Genomic DNA, 22,177 nt, shown 5'->3' on the forward strand with positions numbered 1-22,177 from the left:
GTAAAGCGTTGGAACGATACATGATTAAAATCTGTGGCGGAAATAGAAAGTACAAAAAAAATACTTACCACGAGATAAATCATCGTGTATGCAGAAAAGGACGAGTGTCCCGATGGGAAGGATAACCTGAAACATCGATGAAAATTGTGGTTATCGTATAAGTTAACGACCATTAAATTACCGCATCAGAAAGCCAGACGTCTAAAAATGAGGAGATAAACTTCTTATAACAGATTATTCCACGAGACTGTTTGCACAATTAAAATGTGCCAGAGGCTTATAACAAAATTCAAAATTTATAAGATCAAGATTCAAATCATATTTTAACCTCGAGCTGAATATTTGAGTTTTTTCTTGCGATTTTGTGCTCCATTTGCAATCAAATGATAAGAAAGGCATCTGCATTTATAAATCCTATATATACATATACTTTCAGACACGGATTCGATCGTTTTTTTACCCTTTGACGAAGAATTACTGATAGAGAGATATTATAATCAGAATATTATGTCGTGAATGTTGAACAGAAAATGATAGTTGTTTACAGATCTTATCTTATAGTTATGCTAGTAAAACTGGGAGCGTTCATCCTAGAACTGATCATTTTTTCCGTAGTTTATTGTTGACGATACCTTAGGTTCTATAATCGAAATCTGGTATCGAAATACAAATTTCTTATTCCAATAGAATTTTGAACTAGCCAAGCGGATCGTCAGGAATAGAAGCCTGCGCATGAATCTGTCGATAGGTGCAAGTTTATAACAGAGAGTGGATATGCGCAAGATTAAAAGTTTTATGTTCGATTATAAAGGTAAACCTATAATCTTGCTGTTTATCGTAATTCCAAAAATATCGAAATTTTGTTGACACGATACGTCTGACGCGGTGATGAACGATTGTTGCTGTTCTTTTTTATAATTTTTTATTGCATATACAATAAGCTGGCTTGGTTGCCACAACGGCCGAACATCATGGAGATGGTCTTTATAGCTGATGAAAAAATGAACCAACCAAGACCATAACCGACCGACTATAAACCAACCAACGAATGAATGAAAATACTGTGTTATATACAATTTTATCACAGATTCCTCAAATACGAATCTATAAATAGGACTGTCCATCTTCCATTTCTGATAATAATATTATACGCTGCTTGTTATAGTTCGTCGAAATCGCAGCGATATCTGCATTCGTGTGCCGTACATTTTAGGATTTATCGATTCAAGACAGCAGCTGTGACTTAACATTTATAAATATAAGATCTATACACATTTTTTTTTACAATCCGAAGGATTTTAGAACAACACGTTTGCTATAAGTAATTTTCAAAATTTTGCAGTTAAACATTAATTGTGTATCCGCGACAATCGATCAGAGTAACGAGAGCTGTCTACCACCTGTATGTAATACGAATTTTAAAACAACATGAATTCTGTTCGAATCTACCCCAAAAAAAATGTACCAATTTTTTCTGAACACCAACCCATAGAAGTTGAAAAATTTCTAGATTATACGTAACAATATTACAGTTTTATTGAACCGAAGTAAGGAACTAGACATTTGCCAAACTGAAACCTCTCTGAACTTAACTTTGAGGTCGCAATTTTTGGGAAAAGCAAAGCATTGGTAGTGTATATTTTTTGCCTCGTGTGCCAAGGTGACGTTGTCATGACTCTTGTAGGTATAAAAACAAACGAAACGTTTCGCAGTGATTAAATAGAGTGTGATGAATCGCGTCTCAGAAATTGGATTAGTTTGTACATGTATCATCATTGGATAGAAAATGGTAACGCGACGCCCTTGCACTACAGATACATCGTATCGTCTAGAAAAAATAAAGGTGCGGTCGAATGGTTTTCGTTCGCAATTAAACGCACTTCCGTTATTTGGTCTCCGTTGTTCGTCACGTTTCGGGAGCGTTTTCACAGTGTGCGAAAAGAAGGGCAAGCCCGATCAATAAAATTCAATACTGTAAAAGCACGGTATAAACTTTGCCGCGTCGGTTCTCGAGTGACATTTTAGTAAGTTCAGACTTGAGAATAGACCTCAGAGAGTTGGTCAGGTTAATAATAGACTTGGAAGTTGGAACCGGAAATCTATTTGGCTGTATAGTGTCTGTATGCAGCTACAGATTGTAAATGGCGATGATTCGTGTTCGATAAAAACTCGGCGAAATCGGTGAACCGAGTTCTATTTTACTCCTGCCGAGTAGTCCCAGTCAGAAATGTCGTAAAACGACTTCTCGCAAAAGTGTCAAAGAAATGACATTTTCGAATCAAAGAACTATAGTCACTGTTCAGTTAGGAGCTACTTAAAATTGCATAAAAAAAAGCACTAACCTGGCTTCCTTCAGTGTTCTTTCAGTGTATATTGGTAACGGATTGCAGGTGAAATCTTCAACGTAAACACCAACGTTACTGGTTAAGTTGCAGGCACTGGTGTTACAAACGGTGAGAAAATGGGGCCTCAAACGACCGATCGTATACTTTGCTATGTCAGTTGTCAACACCGTGCAGGCAGACCCAAAACCGAAAATCCCTATCTGAAAATTTTCACCATTTGAATTATGGAGTCTAAATGTTTTGCGATGTGTCTTCGTGTTGATACGGCGTTTCACTTCTCTTCCTACTTTGTCAGGTTCATCGATCGATGAATGATAAATAAACAATGCTTACGTGATAGTAAGCCTTCCAAACCCAAGGCGGTATCGTGTACCCAAAAAAAACCCTCGTGGATTGTCCCCGTTTCTTCTTTGCGTCCAAGTATTCGCAGCATATCATCTGGGCAACAAAAAATGAGAAACGAAAATTCATTAATCGCGTGGCACTTTATTTTTCGCAATAATACATCTTCAATTATAATGGATGATGATGTTTTGTACGTTTAACATTGTATAAAACACCTGGTGGATCCAAATAGAATGTCATTTATAAAGCACCTTCAAGTTTGTTTTTGTTTTCAGAATTGTTATGTACAGTCTTAAATACCAAGTATTCACTGCCGTACACGTGTTTATCTAATCGCTTTGCAAATCGATATTTTTCATCCGCCGCGCTCTTGACAGGGAAGTGTGCTTTGCTTAGGAGAAACTTGTTGCAATGGTATACAAGATACTTCAAAGGTCTTCTGACATGGCACGTTTTCAAACCATGGTTCAAACTGACCCGAACGTGGCAGTTGTAAACTGTGCATTCGGTCACATGTCTCTCACTTGTAGGCCACGTGCAGCTTTTCAGACTTCGTATATCCAATTTTGTACAACTCGTTGGATGGATGGGTTAAGCTGCCGACCGGCTGATTTTAACCTGTTCCTTAAGCGAGGTGTCTTAATTATAATACAGTCGTAATCTAAGGGGAGATTAGATATTTGTTCAAGCTATTAATACCACGCGGTGATTAGCCGCGGAGAGATTTTCATCACCTGATCGATCACTCGCGGATTACAAAGCAAGAAAGAGAAAATAATAACGAGATGTAAGATTTCCTCTCGTATCCTGCCAAATCCCGCTGATGATAACAGTCAGGTATAATACTACAAAGGTTTTAAGATAATCCTTCCTCATTGCGTGCCTGCCCGACTCTATTTTGTCCTAAGCTTTTTTTATTCCTCCGCGCTGTTTTCACTACAGTTTAGGTAGATTTGTAAAATAAGAACGAAGAGAGAAATATCTCGAGGGAAGAATGTCATTGGAGCAGACTTTGACGATTAGCAGTGTTGATCCTAAATACCGGGGTGAAAATAGATCGCACTTGTGCCGGTACATTTGAACCCTTTTTCTGAAAGATAAAAATGCGGTAGTTGTTGATTCCGCTGCTACTCGTCAATTTTCTGACTAAGCTGTACTGATGCTTAATGAAATTGACGAGAAAGAAGAAGCGCGTTCTCTGTATTTCCTCAATGCTTCATGAATTCGAACTACGGACCCTTCTTTCGACAGTGTTGGGACTTGAAGATATATTTAAAGAGCCCGTGGGTTACGGACTGAATTACCACCGACTTAAGGTGTCAGTGAGATGACACACATGCCGCCTAGGTACTTAATCTCGTAACGATCTTCGTGCATATTCCAGCCCTCTCAATCAGCCATTAAACACCCACTTGGGTATGTTCGAATTTTCACGGGGAAGCCCATCGTTTTGATTTACAACCGTATTCTCTCAAGACTCGGTTATTTGGTTTGTCCGACTCGGTCTCATCAGCGCTACATCTCCGTACGAGGCTGAAGCTAGCAGCCAGAATGAGCAGCCAAACGTTCTAACGTTCATCCGAATGCGGCAATGAAATCCGGAAATCAAAATTTTGTGAAATACCTTGAGCTCTCAACACTTTTATAGAATTCTGGTGATATAACTGAACTGCGTTTTTCTATTTCCAAAAAGTCCAATACGTTTGTCTTATAACTCTGGCTTCTAGCTTCGGCTTCATTATCCCCTAAAACGATGTGTAAGTAATAATATTTAAAACTATATACCAGTAATGTTAATTCACAAAGCACGCGAAGTATCTTGAAAATGATTAATTTCAAGTCCCTTGAATCCACAGTCAGTTTCAATTGATTGATAGAGTCGGCTCGTCGGTTTCGAAGAACAAGATTTTTTAATGGGCTTAACCTTCGAGACGTTCGTGTTCCGTTACGGACTCTTTTGTGTTTTGCGGATGGTCTGGTTAGCTTCGTTTCTTCCCCATCCATTGTTTCCATTCCTCCACGACCGCCGACATCAAGAATCGGTGAGACAGGGTATCGGGACAACAGTCTGATCTGGCCAATCTACAATGTTCCTAAACCCATTCCAATACGTCTTCTAATCTTGTCTTGGTCCTTGGCGGACCCTTTTCACAGAGCAGTGCAGCGACACAATTAGATTATCTCGATTCACGCTTTGGTACCTGGAATTTGGTTGGGGATTCAGTAGGATCGTGTACCTGCGGCCAATCTCTTTCTCTCTCTTTCTCTCTCTCTCTCTCTCTCTCTCTTTTTCTGTCTCTTTTCTTGAAAGGTGGAGAGTCTCCGAGTATATAAGAACGGTGCGAAGTAGGCAGCTCAACTTTAGTTGGAGCACTCTCTCCGTATAACACTTTCGGTAAATTGTCGAAACTCAATACCTCTCGGGAGGATTATCTATCTAGGGCTTACAGGGATGGAATCTAAATTCTCGACTAGCTTTATGCGCCGAGGAGCTCGGACTAGACGGTTGGATGGGATTTTCGAACCATGGTAAACTCCCGTGACTAAAAGGACAGGTGCACGTGAACGGGCAACACTCTCTTAAGAGACTCAAGCTCTCCTTCAATCCTGTCCTTCTTCTCCCGGGTTTCCCGTGTATGTATGAGAATAAGGAAACTCCCTATTATGAGCCACGAGATGCTGATCCAGGTAGCCGAGGCAATAAAGAAAAAACGATGGAAAGAGAGAGAAAATGACCTGTATAATGGGGCCGCACCCAATCACACACATAAATCACGCCAAGAAAACGTAGGATAAATGGACCGCTTTATATGTGGGCATAGATCTCCTACCGTCCTTTTAGAATGGCATGTATATAATTACTTCGGTCAACTATTAGTGACCAGGTGGCATCGTTTTTTCACGTTCATTTTCAATTACGAGGTGCACACCTGCGTTACCTGTAGGTGTTCACAGCCAGACGTCGCTTTGGAATGTAAAATTTGGAAGGATTTTCACCGGTACAGATTTTTTCCCCATCTGCAGCGATTTGGGGGAAATTGAATTTCCATCAAATTTGCAAATCTAACCGGTCAATCAAGTCCAAGAAGTCCAATTAAATCCGATGCACATCATAGTGAGACTTGAGCAGCGCGGCACACGTTGTGTACCAAAGCACGACACGCCGACGTATACAACGAAGATCTCGTCTCTCTATCTTTCGATTCACACAGGAAAAAAAGGACAGATATGAAAAAAAAAAAAGAAACAAAGAAACCGACTAGATATTCTCTCTGCTTTTTTATACTTATTTATATACATAAGAAAGCCGGTTTGTGGGCGGTATCTTTTAAGCCATGATGCACACGCGTGAATGCACGCTCTCAACCAACTGTAAAGATGCATACATGTTCATGCTCGTACGTAGTACATGTATTATACCGATATCGATGCTTCAACTGAAGGTGCCTCTTAAAGTTCAAGTTCCCAGAACATGCGGCTTGTCTCTTCCCTTTGCGCCCTTTCTCTTCCTCCCTCTCCTTTAATCAACGGGAAATTTAAGAGTAGCCTTAGTCTTGATCTCTGATTACCCACGCTCCAAAAGTTCATACATAGTAATACCGAGTTATAGACGCGAGTGTGAACGAAGCCGGGCAGATACAAACAGGCACCTATCCTATGCCCGAGATACATGCAACGATGAGGGTACATAAATCCAGTAAATTGAAGGGAGCAGAGAGAGCGGAAGATGGAAAAAGAAATATCGTATGAGAAATGACAGATACACTGGAATATATGTGCTACACCATTTGCCAAGGTATCTATTCATAACTCGTAACACCCCGTCTTCCGTCTAGTAAGCATCCGAAACCAAACTTGTGGCGCTGTATCACCTCAGACATACCTACCAATTTCCTCTCTCTCTCTCTCTCTCTCTCTTTCTCTTTCTATCTCTTATAATTAACGTATAGATGGACTAGCGACAGCCTTTCTTTCACTAGATATTCCATTCTATTAGTCAGGCTACAAAGTTCTCTCGGCGAAAGCAATTTAGGATGATAATTAGGTGACATGGTTTCTGGAAAGGAATAATAGTTCAATTTCAACAAAGACCTTGGAAGTCCAAACTTCATCGTTTGATATTCATATTTGTTTCCTCAACATGATTGATCGGATATTGTTGTGCAGCAGTATTTTTTTCTCCAATTTTCTACCACTTAAATCTTGATAAGAAGCTTCGTCCTTCTTGTTATCATATTCAAATATTTGTTTCGTCATTCGTGTTTCACTCATGAAATTTGCCCTATCTCAATTGGAATCACCGAATGGTCGCTACGTGGTTTCTAATTATACGGACACCGCTTGCAAGGTTAACCGGTGGAAAGTCAGCGTTGACTCATGCGATTTGTATTTAAATATCGTTAACATAAATTTGCATTCCGTTCAGGATAGAGAGTTTATGTCATAAGGAGTATCAGCAAATTATTGTGAAAAATTTTCAAACTTTCTTCAGCTGGAATACAAAGCGGGGAAGAGAGATCAGACCGATCAAGATCTGATGTGGATTTCCTGGTATCCTTAAAATAACGGTCCATGCTGACGGCGCGGTTCCACCGTACGGTCATCTGATACAGGGGGTGAAATTCCGAGATTGTAACCGAGATATCGGGTAACTTTCTGCTACACTTGTGCGTCGCAGTGTCTTCAGACTAGTCCAGGACGTCCGGTTGTGCTACCGAAACAAGTCGTAATTCTCAGCCATTATAAACCGTCATTGTGACACGAGCAGGAAAACCATGATGCGGATGAAAAGTGTGAAACCCTTGAGAGGTTGTAACCGTTTCACACGTCGGGAGGTTACGGCCAACATCAGCTGTATCTTGAAAAAGAAAGAAACAGTGACGAATGCAGATGCCGCGCCTGTGCAGTCTTCTCTTCCCATCTCCTCTCGCGTCTTCGAGGTACAAAAATAGCACCCAGAGGATGAATGATTGCTCGTAGACAGTCTGTCTCCACGGACACGGTCACGGACAATCTTATCGATCCCTGGGCTTTTTTCTGCCTCTTCACTTGGGCTTTTACTTCCTCGTGTACACGAAAAAAGTCTCCGTGTTTGAGCTTGTCGGATGCTCTTTATGTTCGTGTCGATTAATCACCTTACTTGGTTTTCTCTTTCGAACGCTTTAGAATGATGTAGTCTGATGTGGTCGGTGAGGTTCTTTGAGTCGCCACAAAGACGTGGAGCATTATCAGCGGTAACTTCCTCTTTTTTCTTCTCGTTACATCATGAGAAAATGATTATCGTCAAAATGGAGAAATGCAAAATGACTTACCACACATATCGGAAGGAAGAGTCCGACTAAGTAGAGCATCGTACTGGTGACAGTAGACTCGCCGAAGGGATACTTTAACGACTCGTCGCTGCAGAAGAATCCCCGCTCGAACGGTTTGCCATAAAGATAAAACATCAGGACGCACATTGCCACTGAAAGCAGAAAAAATATGTCCCTTATATTTAACGATCCAAGCGTGTCTTCCATCGTGCTAATTAGTTAATCCTCTTGATCCGGTAATAAGCTCCCTGCAATTGTTTCATGTTCATTAATGATTCTGGATACATGAGAACGATTGCAGAGCAGTTTAAATTCTCAGTTGCTACACTGTTAAACATGTCAGTCTAAATACGACAGTCAGGACTTTACGGTGTTTGGGTAGCCAGCGTTCGGCGCTTGGCCCCATCGGAAATGAACTGCAGGAAACCGTTTCTCTACGACAAAAGTTATTTTTGATCGGGTTCCAGTAACTAGCGTAATAATCTCCGTGGCAGCGGCTTAGCTAAACCATAAAGAGATGAAACTACACAACTGACTACACACGCGTCAGCAAATTATTCAATGTGCCTCTCGGTTTTCCTCTTACCCACCACATTTGCTCTCGTTTCCGGTTTGACGTTACATAAATAGTTCAATCATGGACTCAATGAGGAAAAAAAAAAACCGTACAATTCACGGAAGTTTCCGGAGATGCCTATCCCATATGTTTATACGTATTTTTCGTTACAGTATAACAAGTTATCCAGTGTTTCAAAACCTGACATCATTTTTCAAATCCCGTAAGTGTTACCAAATCCAAAGATTTGACATTCTCTCCGTTGCCGCAGTGAACTCTTCACTTTTTGCCGATACGTAAAAGGTTCTCAAAGAAGCTGTATAGGTGTAGTGGTATACATATATCATAGACGTCATCTTACTCGACAGAAAAGTGTAACGTGGAAAAAGTAGGAAGGAGAAAATGGAATCGGGATCTATGACCTATCCGTGCACGTATGCGTATCTAGTGAAAAATAAGACCAAAGTTTTGTGTACAAAAAAACTTGGGTAAGCTGCAGTTCTTGTCAATGTACTTCATTACACTTTATCGCGGCCATGGTTCCCGCCACATACAACTGCGGCCTATCGTTCAGCTGCGGCATACAGGGTGTCTTTATACTCCCCACAATACATCCTCCGACAATGTAAGTCCGCATCGTAGAAGCAGGAAATCGTGTATGCGTGTCACTCTTGTAAACCCTTTCCCAAACCTTTGAAGAATCTTACTTATCGCCAATTTTTCATATCCGATGAACAAATCGAAGATGCGTCTGATAAAGTGCTCCGAGGCAGTCGAGATCCGCAAGGCTTTGAGTGGATTCTTTCAGGCTTACAACTTTCACCGTCCCGTTCAAACCACTGCATACCGGGCTAATTTAAATATAGCCAGTACGTTCGTTCGAAATGGTCTGCCTAAATCGTGTTTCGCGCCGGAAGTTGCGGATCCGTGGAATTCTCTTCTTCTTACAATTCTTTTTTCTCCTGAAGTTTTTACTCCTTCTTTTGTCATTTTTCACTCTTAAATACCGCGGTGCACGTATAATATGACCGTAAATTTTTTTTTACCCATGATCTGCAACATCCAGCAAGTTCTTCTAACGCTGTAACGTTTCCTGCGCGCTATATAATACGACCATCTTTTTCTCTCGGGGCTTTTTTTGCGTCTGCATCGTCACGGCTCTGGCAGCCCGAAAATCTTTTCAAACCGTAAGTAAGAACGATCGTTAGTTACGATAAACTTGTAGCTATTTATACGGACGTTAAACGATGCACAGATCGTTCAGTGTCCACGGCATGCAATAATACGCTGCAATTGAAGTATCGTAGCTACAATCGATCGAATTATATCCACAAGAAGGAATGTACGAGGTAGATGAAAAAAGTATGTATAAATAATAAACATATCGGTCTCTGTGTAGACCAAATGGTATTTCACTTCATTATCGTCTTGGTGCATGGTGCACCGCGATTTAGATACTCCGAGTGACTCGGTTCGGATGGGGAAAATCATTTGATACGAACGATTAACGATAACCGCCGACACAACATGGACTGTTCATTGTCGGTGCGTAGCTTTTCACTTCTGTTATACTGTCAGAGTTTCGATGTCTTGAAAAGGAATTCGTATGAAAGAAGAGGAACAATTCTTCAAGCCACTTGATAGTCGTCGCTAGAGAAGAGACGAATTCACTTTCTGGTCTCATACAAAGAGAGACTGTAATATCGCCACGATCTTGTGTCTCGAGTAGCTATGGAATCGCATGGTGATGATACTATAAAAGAGAGTGGTAAATTGAAAGAAAAGGTGAGAATCGGGTAAACGCACATCGCGTGTCATCCGGAGGCGCCATTTGGAGAAGCTGAATGAAAAGCTGTACAGAATGGTATAATGCCAAGCCGACAAACCCAATTCTTCGATCTTACAACAAGAAATTACATATCGCCTTGTTCCCTCTGGCTCTCAGAGCCGGCTTACGCCTGACACGCAGTTTTAAATTAACATACAGAAGCTTTTAGATTATCATTCTTATGCTAATCCAACAACGACACACGACACTCGGAAGTAGAGAACAGAGAGAAGTTTGAAGGGTTACGATACCGGCCCTGCCTGACAAGTGGCTGTGAGAACTTGAGTATTTTGAATATGAATAAGACGCGTGGAATAAGACGTAAAGGAATTGGGCTCTGCTAACTTAGCGCTGCTTCCGCGGTACCTCAATGGAATTATAAACCGTTTTACTTCGACTAATACAAGTTTCTGCTGGTCAAGTCCTCATCGCCTTTTCTTTTTGTCTCTAAAATACCCTGAACCATGCAAAGAACTCATGTCGTCGAAGTACAGATCTCGCGGAACAAGTCGGACATCGTCCATTAGTCGTGCAGCAGTTCTTACATGGGCTTCGGGCACTTGAAGACGAGGAAAAAAAGCACTATTTCAACGAATAGAAAGAACAAAGAAGAGAAGGAGAGAAGAGAGATAGAGAAAAAGAGAAGGGGAAGAAACCATTGTTATCACGGCGTCACTCTTCCGTAAGATCCAATCTCTGTCCACAAGACGAAACCATCTTCCTAATTCCTCAGGAATATCGTCGTTTCGTTGTTCCGACGAATGTTAATTTACTCAATCTCCATCCCATCACGATGAAGTGGAAAAGGAATAGAAGCTAGACGGAATGATCTATGACATTAGGGATCAGGTTAGTATGCCGATGACGGAAATTTTACTCTTTCTCATCGTGCGAGCGTGGATTGCTTACAACCGCGTGGAATACGGTATTCAAATACGGATTGTCCTCACGCACCGCACTTTTAACCGCCCACTTTGTGCCCATGTATAGGTATCTTACGTATTCACCGGCTATCGGAGTGCAGGAGCACTGTTTTAAATCGGTAAAGAGAACGTGGTTTGAACAGGCGTGAACAGGCCGTGAATTGAGTCGAAAAGCATGCAGGTATGTATGTGGCAAACGAGTTGAACGTAGAAAAAAAACGATGAGAAATGAGTGGTGAATTGATATCACGGAAAGACGTCTTCACTGTTTCAAGCGCGGTGAGGAGGCATCACATCCGCGTTATTAACCAACTGTGCATAGCTAATTGGAGAAGGAGTTAATTCAATTTATATACACTATCTGCGGTTTGTTAATCGCCAGGAAGACCGTGAAGATCAACGCTGTGCATGTAACGCGATTAGCTGTGAATTCATTTTCTCGCCTGGAGTCCGCAGGTTAACGGCGTTACAAAATGTTTACTGTTGAACGAATTTTGTTCCGAACATGGATTCGTTACGACATTTTACAGATGCCGGTGAAGTAAAAGCGGTGATATTGAGCTGCTTCATAATTTCTATTCCGACAAAAAGGATATGATCTGTATAATATTTGGTCATTGGTTACCAGAAATTGGATTGTCAAAGTGTAAAGGTTTTCACAGAATCAGGGGAAAACCTGAATATCAAGAAGAAGCAACTGGGTACAAACCAGGAAAAAGTGGGGTAAAACCAGAGTTTCTCAATTGACGTCAGTAAACATGTTTGTCTCGAGAACGATTCCATTGTATACCAGATAATGCTGGGGAAAATGTTGGAGAAATTTTCATAACTTAGTCTGCGAATTTCACTACCACGCCGCCTGTCACAGATCATTCGAACGCTAGGTGATGATGCATTTCAAAAGCGTACAAGTCTGAATTGCTGGAAATAGCAATCAACAGAACCCTCGATCTTGATAATTGTCATCGTCGTCGTTTTCTCACGTACGCACATCCCGGCGATGAAAACGTTTCGAAAATTGAAATGCATTTTTCAACAGTTCCCGAAGAGATTAACTGCAGTCTAAAAATTGTGGAGTGTCAAGATTGGTTACCGAGTCCTTCTTGAGAGTGCTTCAATTCACAAGAGCTTAACTCGTTCATTCAAAAGTGTTTAGACGCACAAAGAAGTCGATTGGTGCCAAGGCGCGCCCTTGTGAAAATACCCACATAGGATCCCCATCTATTTGAGGTCAACCTGCACCGAAGACGTTCAATGGTCTCAGGACTTTGGTGAAAGAGGAGTTTGAACCGTTGCTGACCAGATCTGGAAGCTCGTGACTCAACGATACAAACAAATCTAGATATCAACAGTTGAAATTAGTCATCGATAGACGAAGGAAAGAAGTCACCATTCGATCACGGTAATCAGAATGGCCGTTCATCGTCATTGAACGTTTATTATTATACGTGTACACGTTCTGGTTACGCCACTTTCGTTACAGGCAATGCATTACCAGGTCGCGTGCGGCGTGCAGTGCAGCCTGTTAAGTACCGCAGCCGTTGAGTGGTTAGAAAATTAAATAAACATCTCGCGTTCTACAGGATTTATGAGCATTATAAGAGTCAGTCGCGGTGGTGGGAGTCGATGATAATCAGAGAAGGGTTGGAGGCGTCCAACTAGCTGGAATTGAGGTTTCTTTTATTTAGCTTATACTCAATTTTCTCTTCTCATCTCACAGACTTCTTTCTCTTTGCACGTACAGCGTTGTATTATCGCGCACACACTCTCACACATTGATGCTCTCATTCTCGCGTGAAAAATAGTTCATTCGAAACAGATATGAATTAAAAATGTTCGGGATATGCCCGCGTTTTTGTGTATAGGGGTTTTTGACCCTCAGGAACTCAGAAATGAAGTCGGGAACGAAGTCGGATTAACAAATTAAGAAAAAAGAAATTATACTTATCGACGCCATTTGGGGAATTGTTGTAAAATAATTTATTGTTTTAATTTGTTAATTAGATTCCGTTTCTCACATATGAGGACATGATTCGACGAAGAATTTTCCGCTCTACGCGATGTTCAAGTCATTTTTGATCTATCGTAAAAAAAAAAAAAAAAACGTAAAATTTTTCTGTTTTCTCAAAACGCCGGCTATGCATCTCAAAAATGACTTCAGATTTCAGTTCCTGCAGGTCGAAAACTCCCATAAACGACGAAAATGCAGCTATATCCCAAATATTTTTAATTCACATCTGTTTTAACTGGAATCAAAAAAAAAAAACCAGCTCTTCAATGTTGAAATATAATTTTTTTTACATTGTAAACAGGCATAATATAAACATGCACCACGGTGCAAAGAGCTGTTTACCTGCCCCCCTACAGTTTTTTTTTTTTTTTTTTTACTTAAATGTTTTCACTGCGCTTCGGATAGCTCGATGATTTATTAACCATATTACTAGCTCTAACGAAATTTTCGTTTTTATTTTAACACGTAGTTGGTCGCTCGAAATCGTATATTTGCATTGGTCCAGTACAGGCCATGCTTCATATACTCGTATATATGTATATGTATAGTCCGAAGAAGTGAATACATGTCTCAAGAATAACATGGTAGTACAACAGTTTGTTAAAATATGTGAGTAAAGTTTAACCCTACGTCCTCACTGTCTACACTTTAGGGCTAAGCGGAAATTTCCATCTTCCATAACTGTTTAAATTAAAAATTTTGTTTCAAAGAATCACCGAAGGATTTCGATCCAAAACCTATTGGAATATGAAATAAATATATTTTTCCGTATTCAACATTTTTTTTACGCAGTATTCCTTGTAAAATAACACCCGAGCAATAGAGTGTCCACAGTGGGAACCGTATATCAAAAAGAAAAAAAAAGTTCCCTGATTTTTATGACGCGTAATTCGACGATAGATACGATTTTGGTATTATAAATAGCGTATAACAATAATGTAATCTGTGTAAAATATTTAATAGGTACTTTTTATAATCTTATTTTTTTTTGTTTCGTTCGCGATAAAATTTATCAAATTAAATTCTAAAGCACGTTTTAAATGTAACGATCATTTCGTAATTTTTTATTCAATTAATACAGCCGCCCTGGATATTCACCTCAGACTATCGCGGATCATGCATGGATTTCGATGAAATTTTTTGAAATCCCTTCGAAATCGAGTTAGAATCAAAGTTTACCACTTGAGAAAACCTGATTTTTATTCATTGTTCATTTTTATTCGTCAAATGTTTTCGATTTTGAAAAAAGCAGGTGTTCTCAGGTGGTAAAATTTACTTGTAATTGTATTGCAAAGTGATTCCAACTAGTTTCATTCAATTACTTTTGGGGATCCACGTATTCCGAGTTTTCGACGTTATATCGTCTAGCTCTAGCCTCGACTAATTATAGGTTCGACATATTTCTGCTGCGATAACACTAAAGCCTGACGTATAATCCTAAATCCATAAACGTTTGACCCCAAGATAGAAAACCTATTTGTTATCGTTTCTTTAATGTATAATCCGCAACAGCGCAGACGGTGTTGACAGCATCAGTGTGTGTATAATATTTGATAATCAATAATTCGTCTCTCAGTTTGTTTAGAATATAAATAACCGCGACAGAAAAGTAAGGAAGATGAAGGGAAAAAAAAAGGAACGAAAAAAAAAACACCGTTCTCAGAATCAAAGCAAGAATAACGAGAAAAATCATCGATACGAATTCTAAGAAATTCACGTGCGATTTTCCCCGTATCAAAGATGATAATAACCTTCTCTTGTTTTTTTTTTTTTTTACTCTTTGTTGCGAAACTTATTTTGTCTCGTTGAGTCTATTAGTCATGTTTCAAATACGGACTCGCTGCTCAGACTACTATTATATATATATATATATACACATAGCGTAGGTGCTAAAATTTGCTGCAGCGAGACTAAAAGAGAGAGAGAGAGAGAGAGAGAGATGGAGGAGAGCTCCGTGACTTCAGACAGCGTGACTCCGGCATCCGCGTATTTAATTAAACACGCATACGTATATTATATGTATATATATATATTTAACACATCGTACATGTGTATATATATATATATATAGCTGTGTATATATATATATATATATATATATATAATGTATAATGCAAACACTCCGGGCACAGATGAGATTTTAAAGAGCAGCTGCTGAGAGGTCAGGGATGATCTAAGTCAGCCGGCAGGCGTCAGAATCGAACGCCACAAATCCGCCACGTCAGGCCCGTTACGTCATTTGCGATTGAATTTATTATTTTACAGGAACACATAACTGTACTGTAGCCATGCGACTGCTAGTGACGTCATGCCCACGTTTCTGCATCATTGCTTACATATCTCCCGTCCACGCGTATAGGAAGAATATTGTCCCCCCCCCCCCCCCCAAGTTAGAAAGAGAAGATACGAGAATATTATAGCTGTAATCGAGAAATATCCCTTCAAAAGAACAAGGTACGAAAGAGAATTATTCATTAAACCAATATTTGATATCGTCTAACTAACGTCGTCTAACTAGCATCGTCTAACTGACATCGTCTAACTGACATCGTCTAACTAGCATCGTCTAACTGACATCGTCTAACTGACATCGTCTAACTGACATCGTCTAACCAGCATCGTCTAACTGACATCGTCTAACTAATATCGTCTGTATATAATCAATACAATTGAGATTTTCTTGCGGCGGGGGTGATAAACAGCCTAAACCTTATTCCATCATTCGACTTTTTCTCAGTATAATATCTAAAGTCGTCGAACAAATTTTAATTCAACTCGACGAGAGCTACAGAAGACCAATATATATATATATTAAATAATAGAAAATAGATTTAGCCGATTATAGAGATTGGATCAATCGAGAACTAATTAACCCTAACGATATTTATACCGATTATTATACCGTTTCAATACCGAGTACGTTCTTTCGATAACGTCGGTTAACTTACGGGAGACTCGTTGTTAGATAAGTAGCCGAAAGCCCATATCGATCAGATCGTCGATGGGTATAAATTTCAAGCTGCCTTTAAGACCGAACGGTGTGCGGCAGAGGCCTGATCGATCGTGGAAGAATAGCTTCGAGTATATAACTCAGGTATAATTGCTACTCCGCACGACCAATATTTGTCCCTTATCTAACTGTGCTGCAGGGTCCGTAACCTCTGTGTATAGAACGTCATAAAATACCGGCTTTCGAAACTAGAGAAACGAATATATGGCCCATTCTCGAGGGGCGAGGGTTCCATACGCACCCTTATAACGTATGAGTCAACAAGCCGAGAGCCACACTTCAACTTATATGTATATGTATAAACAGCCAGTCGGGGTTTTAGGCCTGAAATTTTCAAGTGGGCAAGTCTAAATATCCCAGATTATTATCACGGCGAAATTGAACGATCATCACGGTAAAAACTCTCTTTCAAGGCAATTCCCACAGATTAGGGATAAATATGAATGAGAGAAATAACTTCGAGATTTGAATGACGCGATAATTTTTTTAGTCGATTTAATTTAAATTCATTCCTGTAATAGAACCTGATTTTTTCTAACTCGCACAAATTTTTTTAATTCAATTTAATTCGTCAATTTCATTCAAGTTCAAGCGAGTATCAAAAAATTTCAATTCGTTCTTTTGTGTTTCCTGCTAATTGAAATTAATTTCTTTTGTTTTTTTTTTTTTTAATTCAATTTGATTTTTGTTGTCTCTGTAAAAAGACAATTCTGGCACGAGTTGAAACTATTTCAAATCAACTCGACTTAATCTTTCACAATTCAGTTATTTCTCACTTAATTCTCATTATTTCAGTTAATCTTCAATAATTCAGTTAATTCACAAACACGCTGCTGAGGCATCAATTCAGTGAGTCATTTAACCCTAGAGTTACGAATACGTTGGATTTGGTGAAGTTGAATTAACGAAACATTGAAAGTACAACAGTGAGATATGGAAATTATCATAACAACGTTACTGTGATACAATATAATTAAGAACTTCTAAACATTAAAGTATCAGTTTTTATATTCTTCTTTTAGTTTAAATATGTAATTTACCGTTTCACACTGATATTTTCACCTGAATTTCTGCACGGAATAAAAAAAAAAAAACTTCAATCAACTCGATGATCTGTATACGTATGTACGTTTATTTGAAGTGTGATGAATATATATATATATATATATATGTATACACGACTGTTTAACGCGATGTTATAAGATCAAACGGCGTGCCGCCCACCCGCATAGAATACACCGTGTGAAGACGGGTGAAGAACGGTGATATTGTTAGGTTTCGTACCGTTGTTACAATTCTGCTTCCAGATAAGATAATAATAATTGAGCCATTGATGTCTTTTTTTTTTTTGTTTCGGCACATTCGAATTTATTCATCAACTTGAAAATGAAACCTGTCTAGAAATTTTCTAGGTGAAAAATAAAAGGTTTTAGAAATTTTCTCGGCATTTTCAGACCGTTTAAACAATGCTCCGGTTGATCCATAAAATTGCGTAATAAAAAAAAAAAAAAAAATATCGGCCCATGATGAGTCCGGCCTTGAAATGTTTGGAAAAAAAAACAATGCCCTTATCAACCAGTTGAATAAAAAAATCAGAGTAATGTTTCAGAATTTGTTGTAATAGAAGAAAATGTTTTATTTTTTTGAAGATAATCAAAAATGGTGAGGGTCAATCGTTTGTAGGGTTCGCACGGAATTCCCCATATATTTAGACACTTGAGACTAGTTGTGTAATACCAGTGCCCTAATACTGTGGCGAGAGTGAGAGAGAGTCGAGTCGAGACGGAATCGTGGTAACGGTTTGACACTTTTACGGGGCACTCAGCATTAATAGCAAGCGGTAAACACGAAAGAGACTGTAATATAAACTGAGAAAAAAATTATGGTACGGTTAACAATCTGCAACGTCGTCTTCCACTTTCTTGAAACGAATTCACAGTTCGGCCGATCCAAAATATCCCATTTTTTCAAAGCTCTTACGGAGAAATATTTTTCGAATTTCATAACGAGGGAAAAGTCAGGTAAATATCTGAAAAACTTGCGCGCGAATGATGGAGGAAAATTATTTATTCGAATACGATTAAATTTTTGAAATACACAAATCGAGTGAATTTTGTAAACAATTCTCTTTCGTTATTCCCGCAATTTTGTATCCAGGATTTAAATAAATTTTGTACATCACATTTTTACAAAAAATTAAAAAAGAAATGAAACGATCGACAATTTTGTGCACAGAAATTACCAAATTTTTTAATACGTACGGTATTTAATGAACCATTTGATTTCTCGGGTTATTTATATTTCATTTTAATACTTAACGCTCGACCAATGAATTTAGAAAAGAAAAAAGGGAACTTTAGTAATTCACTGTCGATATAAACATGTTTAAGACTCGGAGAAATTAATTATCGAACGATTTAATTAGCGTCCGAGTAAATTCCTGAACATCAGTAACACGTTTTGTAGTAGTGTTTAAATTTCCCATTCAACGCGTCGTTTTTTCTCCTTTATATTCACCTGCAGCATTTCAACATCCGGTTCTCGACTCGACTACGCTACGGATCGTGTAAACGCATTTTTAAGAGCAGCGGCTTATTTGTTATACGAATCGAGCATACGATTTAGAAAAAAAGCGCCTCGCGTGCAGGTTACAATGCGTAAAAGAATTGTAACCGGAAACTTTCGACAGACTCGATAAATGTCCCCACAGGAAGGAGGCTTTTCCTTATTTGTAACGGTAATCTTTGAACAAATTACAAGCTTCTGCTGCTGCCACTATGCACCCGATTTGGATTAGCTGCATATCTTATACTCTTCGTTAAGTGGGAATAAAGTAGGACCAAAGTCTAAATAAAGTGTAAAAAAATAAAAGAAACTCGTTATTCAAGACGGAATATATCGCGTCTAGTGCATAGAGTTAATGGTAATTAGTGTTCAGATTTTAAAAAATGAACAGAAGATAGCTCGGTATCTAAAAACGATGTATCGGAATCGCTCTTATCGCATAATTTTGGTAAATAAAAGATAGTGGACTGGAGTTATTTTCACCGATTATAAACGGAATTATTCTTTAGAATTCAAGATTTTCAAGGAGGGTGACAAGATGGTAAAAATTCAGAAACAATACGCGTGTAATTTTTTTTTAAACTGGGTATAAAAATCGAAAACAAATACAAATAGCTTCGAATTTATAAAAAAAAAAAAAAAATCTATGGTAGATTCGTTTGATTTTACTCCACGACGTTTCATTTCGTTCGGAATACTGCAATTTTCAACAATCACTGAAACCGAGACTGAAACGTTGTAAAATCGAATATTTAACGACGCAAAGACGATGAAAAAAAGGAAAAAAAAAAAAAAAACTCATTACAGTAAATTGCTGAATAAAATGAGCCATATACCGAGTAAAGCGAAGTCGAACAAATTGACAGAATCTTTCATAATTCCGGTGTTGAAAATTTTTTTTTTTCTTACTTTGCTTAATTTTGATACTATAATTAGTTTAAAGAATTTCTGTACTTCATTTGCTATTCACAGTATTTGTCCAACATTGCCGTGGACGTGATAAATTATTATTGTTATTATAATAATTACTATTATTATTATTATTCATAGAAACGCGATGCAACATTGCTTGTCCGTTATCACCGTGCAACGAAAAGGCCACGTGCATGAAATTCTTTCTCCATACTTGCATAATAGGGCGATGACTACAAGTAGGTACAACAATAGCCAACTTTGTCTGGCACGGGGTTTGTACAGATCCAAGATCCAGGATGGAGCGTTATTACAATAACAGGGGAGGAGCAAAGGAGAATAAGAATTATACGAACAAGAAACAAGAGGGGAACATCGAGTAAGCACAGAGCGCCGCCTTGTCTAGCCGAAATAGTGAAGTTGCCGGTGAGAATCTCACTCTAGTTTACACGTTACGTTCAGATTATGGCGCGATTTTGTTGCCATTCACGTCTTATCTGCTGCTTCTACCAGCTGTTTTATTAAGAGGACGTTACGGTAACTCTTTACCGACCGAGTCAAATTTATCACTTATGTTGACAATCGCAAAAAATTTAGTGCCGATAGCGGCTTTCGTTAGAAAAGAAACATTCGAAAAATTTTTGATGTTTCGTGCGAGAATAACGCCAGGAAATTTATATCTTTTTTTTTTTTTTTTTTTTTTTTTATTTTGCGCAAGTGAAAACACGTGATATTTCACTCGGTCGGTAAAGACGGACTGTGGCATCCTCTTAATGATACAATATTGTACAATATCGATGAATATACGTATAATGTGGCACAATCGTCGCTTTGTTTTATTTTTTACGCATCTACTTTGTTAATCTTCGCATTATGTTGTTCGCTGTACATCTTTCTCAGTTTTCTTCTAATTTTATTCTTCTTCTTTTCACCTTCCGCGTACGTCGACCCCCCGTTTCGCACTTCGTACTTCCCCGCAAGTTCCAAGTTTTGTTGCTCTGTGACCACGGATCGCGTTCGTAAGTCAGCCGCCGATATGACGCGGCTCGCTAATTGTTACTGCCATCGGTAGAGAATATGCCCGAGTTACACAATGAAATCAATCATTATAATAGTTAAAGTGGTCGTTATTTCCTAATCTCAATTATGACTAAACCAAAAGACAAAACAAAAGACGATTCATCTAACAACAGAAAATTTCAATACAGCCAATTGAATATTGACTGTATCCACCTTATCGCTCGGCTTGCATCTTATCTGCTTTGGAATAAGTGATTTTCTTTTCTTTTCTCTTCCTTTCTCTTCGCTTATCAGGCTTGTACACAAATTTATTACATTTGTTCAGATTAAATGTTTCACAGAAGTATCAAAGAATTCGGGGACGGTACCTCGACTTTTTTTTCCAGATTTTTGTACGATGTAACAGTGTGCGATACATACCGGGACAATCTCTTGAAACTTGAAAATCAACCGCGCATGCGCCAAATAATTCAATCTCATTGGTCGGCGAAATCTTCCCGCAGCGATATTCTTGTCTGCGATGCAGGCGAGCCAACGTACGCAAAATGTCTACCTTTGAATTTTCAAAGAGCATTAGCATTAAATTCCGACCGTTCTTTGAAGAATCAACTTTCCGACCCGATAACAAATGCTTCCCAAACCTTTCCGAGTCACCATCTCAATTATTTGATATTCTAACCTCGAAAATTCGTATCAACTACGTCGCCGGCAGAAATAGTTTGACAGCTGAAACTCGGGTTGGCCAGCCTGCGCGAACAACTGATAAAACTCGCGCATGCGCGGTTGATTTTCAAGTCTCAAGAGATTGTCCCCGGTATGTAAAAAGCAAATACGTAAACTAGAGTTTTTGTTAGTTTGATGAAAAATGTTAAATTAATTCGATGACAGAGCTCTAAAACTAATTCACTCTGGATAGGCATGAATTTTTCTCCTGCAAAAACATATTCAATGATCTGATACATCTTTACGCAAAAATGACGAATGTTGATTGGTTAAACAACTGAGATCGGGCAGAATTAAATGAAATTTGAAAAAGTTGAATGATCTCAACTTACAATAAAGATATTATGCAGACATGTAATAGTTCAGTGAATCTGCATGAAAAAAATGATTTTGTTCGATTGCAGTTGAAACGCATCCTGGAAAAAGTTTATATTTAAAAAAATTTTTGACAGGCCATTCAGGCTAAACTTTTTGACTTGTTTAAAATCCCGCGTATTTTCTTCTTCCTAGCTAATTATTAGGTTATAGAATAAATATCTGAGGCGAGTGTGATAATAGAAACAAGACAAACGTTTCAAACTTTTCCTGAGTAAATAACAGAGCGTTTCTTTTTCCTCTGGTTATCGC

The 22,177-nt window shown here is 38.7% G+C and overlaps 2 protein-coding genes across 10 annotated transcripts in view; one reads left to right on the forward strand and one right to left on the reverse strand.

Moving 5' to 3' along the window:
• The window catches only part of LOC124182951 (putative phosphatidate phosphatase), a 40,571-nt gene that overhangs the window by 12,707 nt on the left and 5,687 nt on the right, over positions 1-22,177 (reverse strand). For all 4 annotated transcript variants that reach the window (XM_046570811.1, XM_046570812.1, XM_046570814.1 and 1 more), the window contains exons 2-5: positions 8,003-8,154; positions 2,679-2,783; positions 2,343-2,545; positions 69-126 (exon numbers count right to left, since the gene is read on the reverse strand). In XM_046570811.1, coding sequence (XP_046426767.1) covers positions 69-126; positions 2,343-2,545; positions 2,679-2,783; positions 8,003-8,154 — 518 coding nt within the window. The remainder of the gene's footprint in view (positions 1-68; positions 127-2,342; positions 2,546-2,678; positions 2,784-8,002; positions 8,155-22,177) is intronic.
• LOC124182944 (E3 ubiquitin-protein ligase COP1-like) overlaps positions 1-22,177 on the forward strand; it is a 61,036-nt gene that overhangs the window by 7,528 nt on the left and 31,331 nt on the right. The window contains exon 2 of one of the 6 annotated variants that reach the window (XM_046570787.1): positions 20,033-20,233. The exons of 4 other annotated variants lie outside the window; for them this stretch is intronic. The gene's annotated coding sequence lies outside the window, so the exon portion shown is untranslated. The remainder of the gene's footprint in view (positions 1-20,032; positions 20,234-22,177) is intronic. One more of the 6 variants, XM_046570788.1, reaches the window with a different exon arrangement.

This window comes from Neodiprion fabricii, chromosome 5 (assembly GCF_021155785.1).
Source record: "Neodiprion fabricii isolate iyNeoFabr1 chromosome 5, iyNeoFabr1.1, whole genome shotgun sequence".
NCBI lineage: Eukaryota > Metazoa > Arthropoda > Insecta > Hymenoptera > Diprionidae > Neodiprion > Neodiprion fabricii.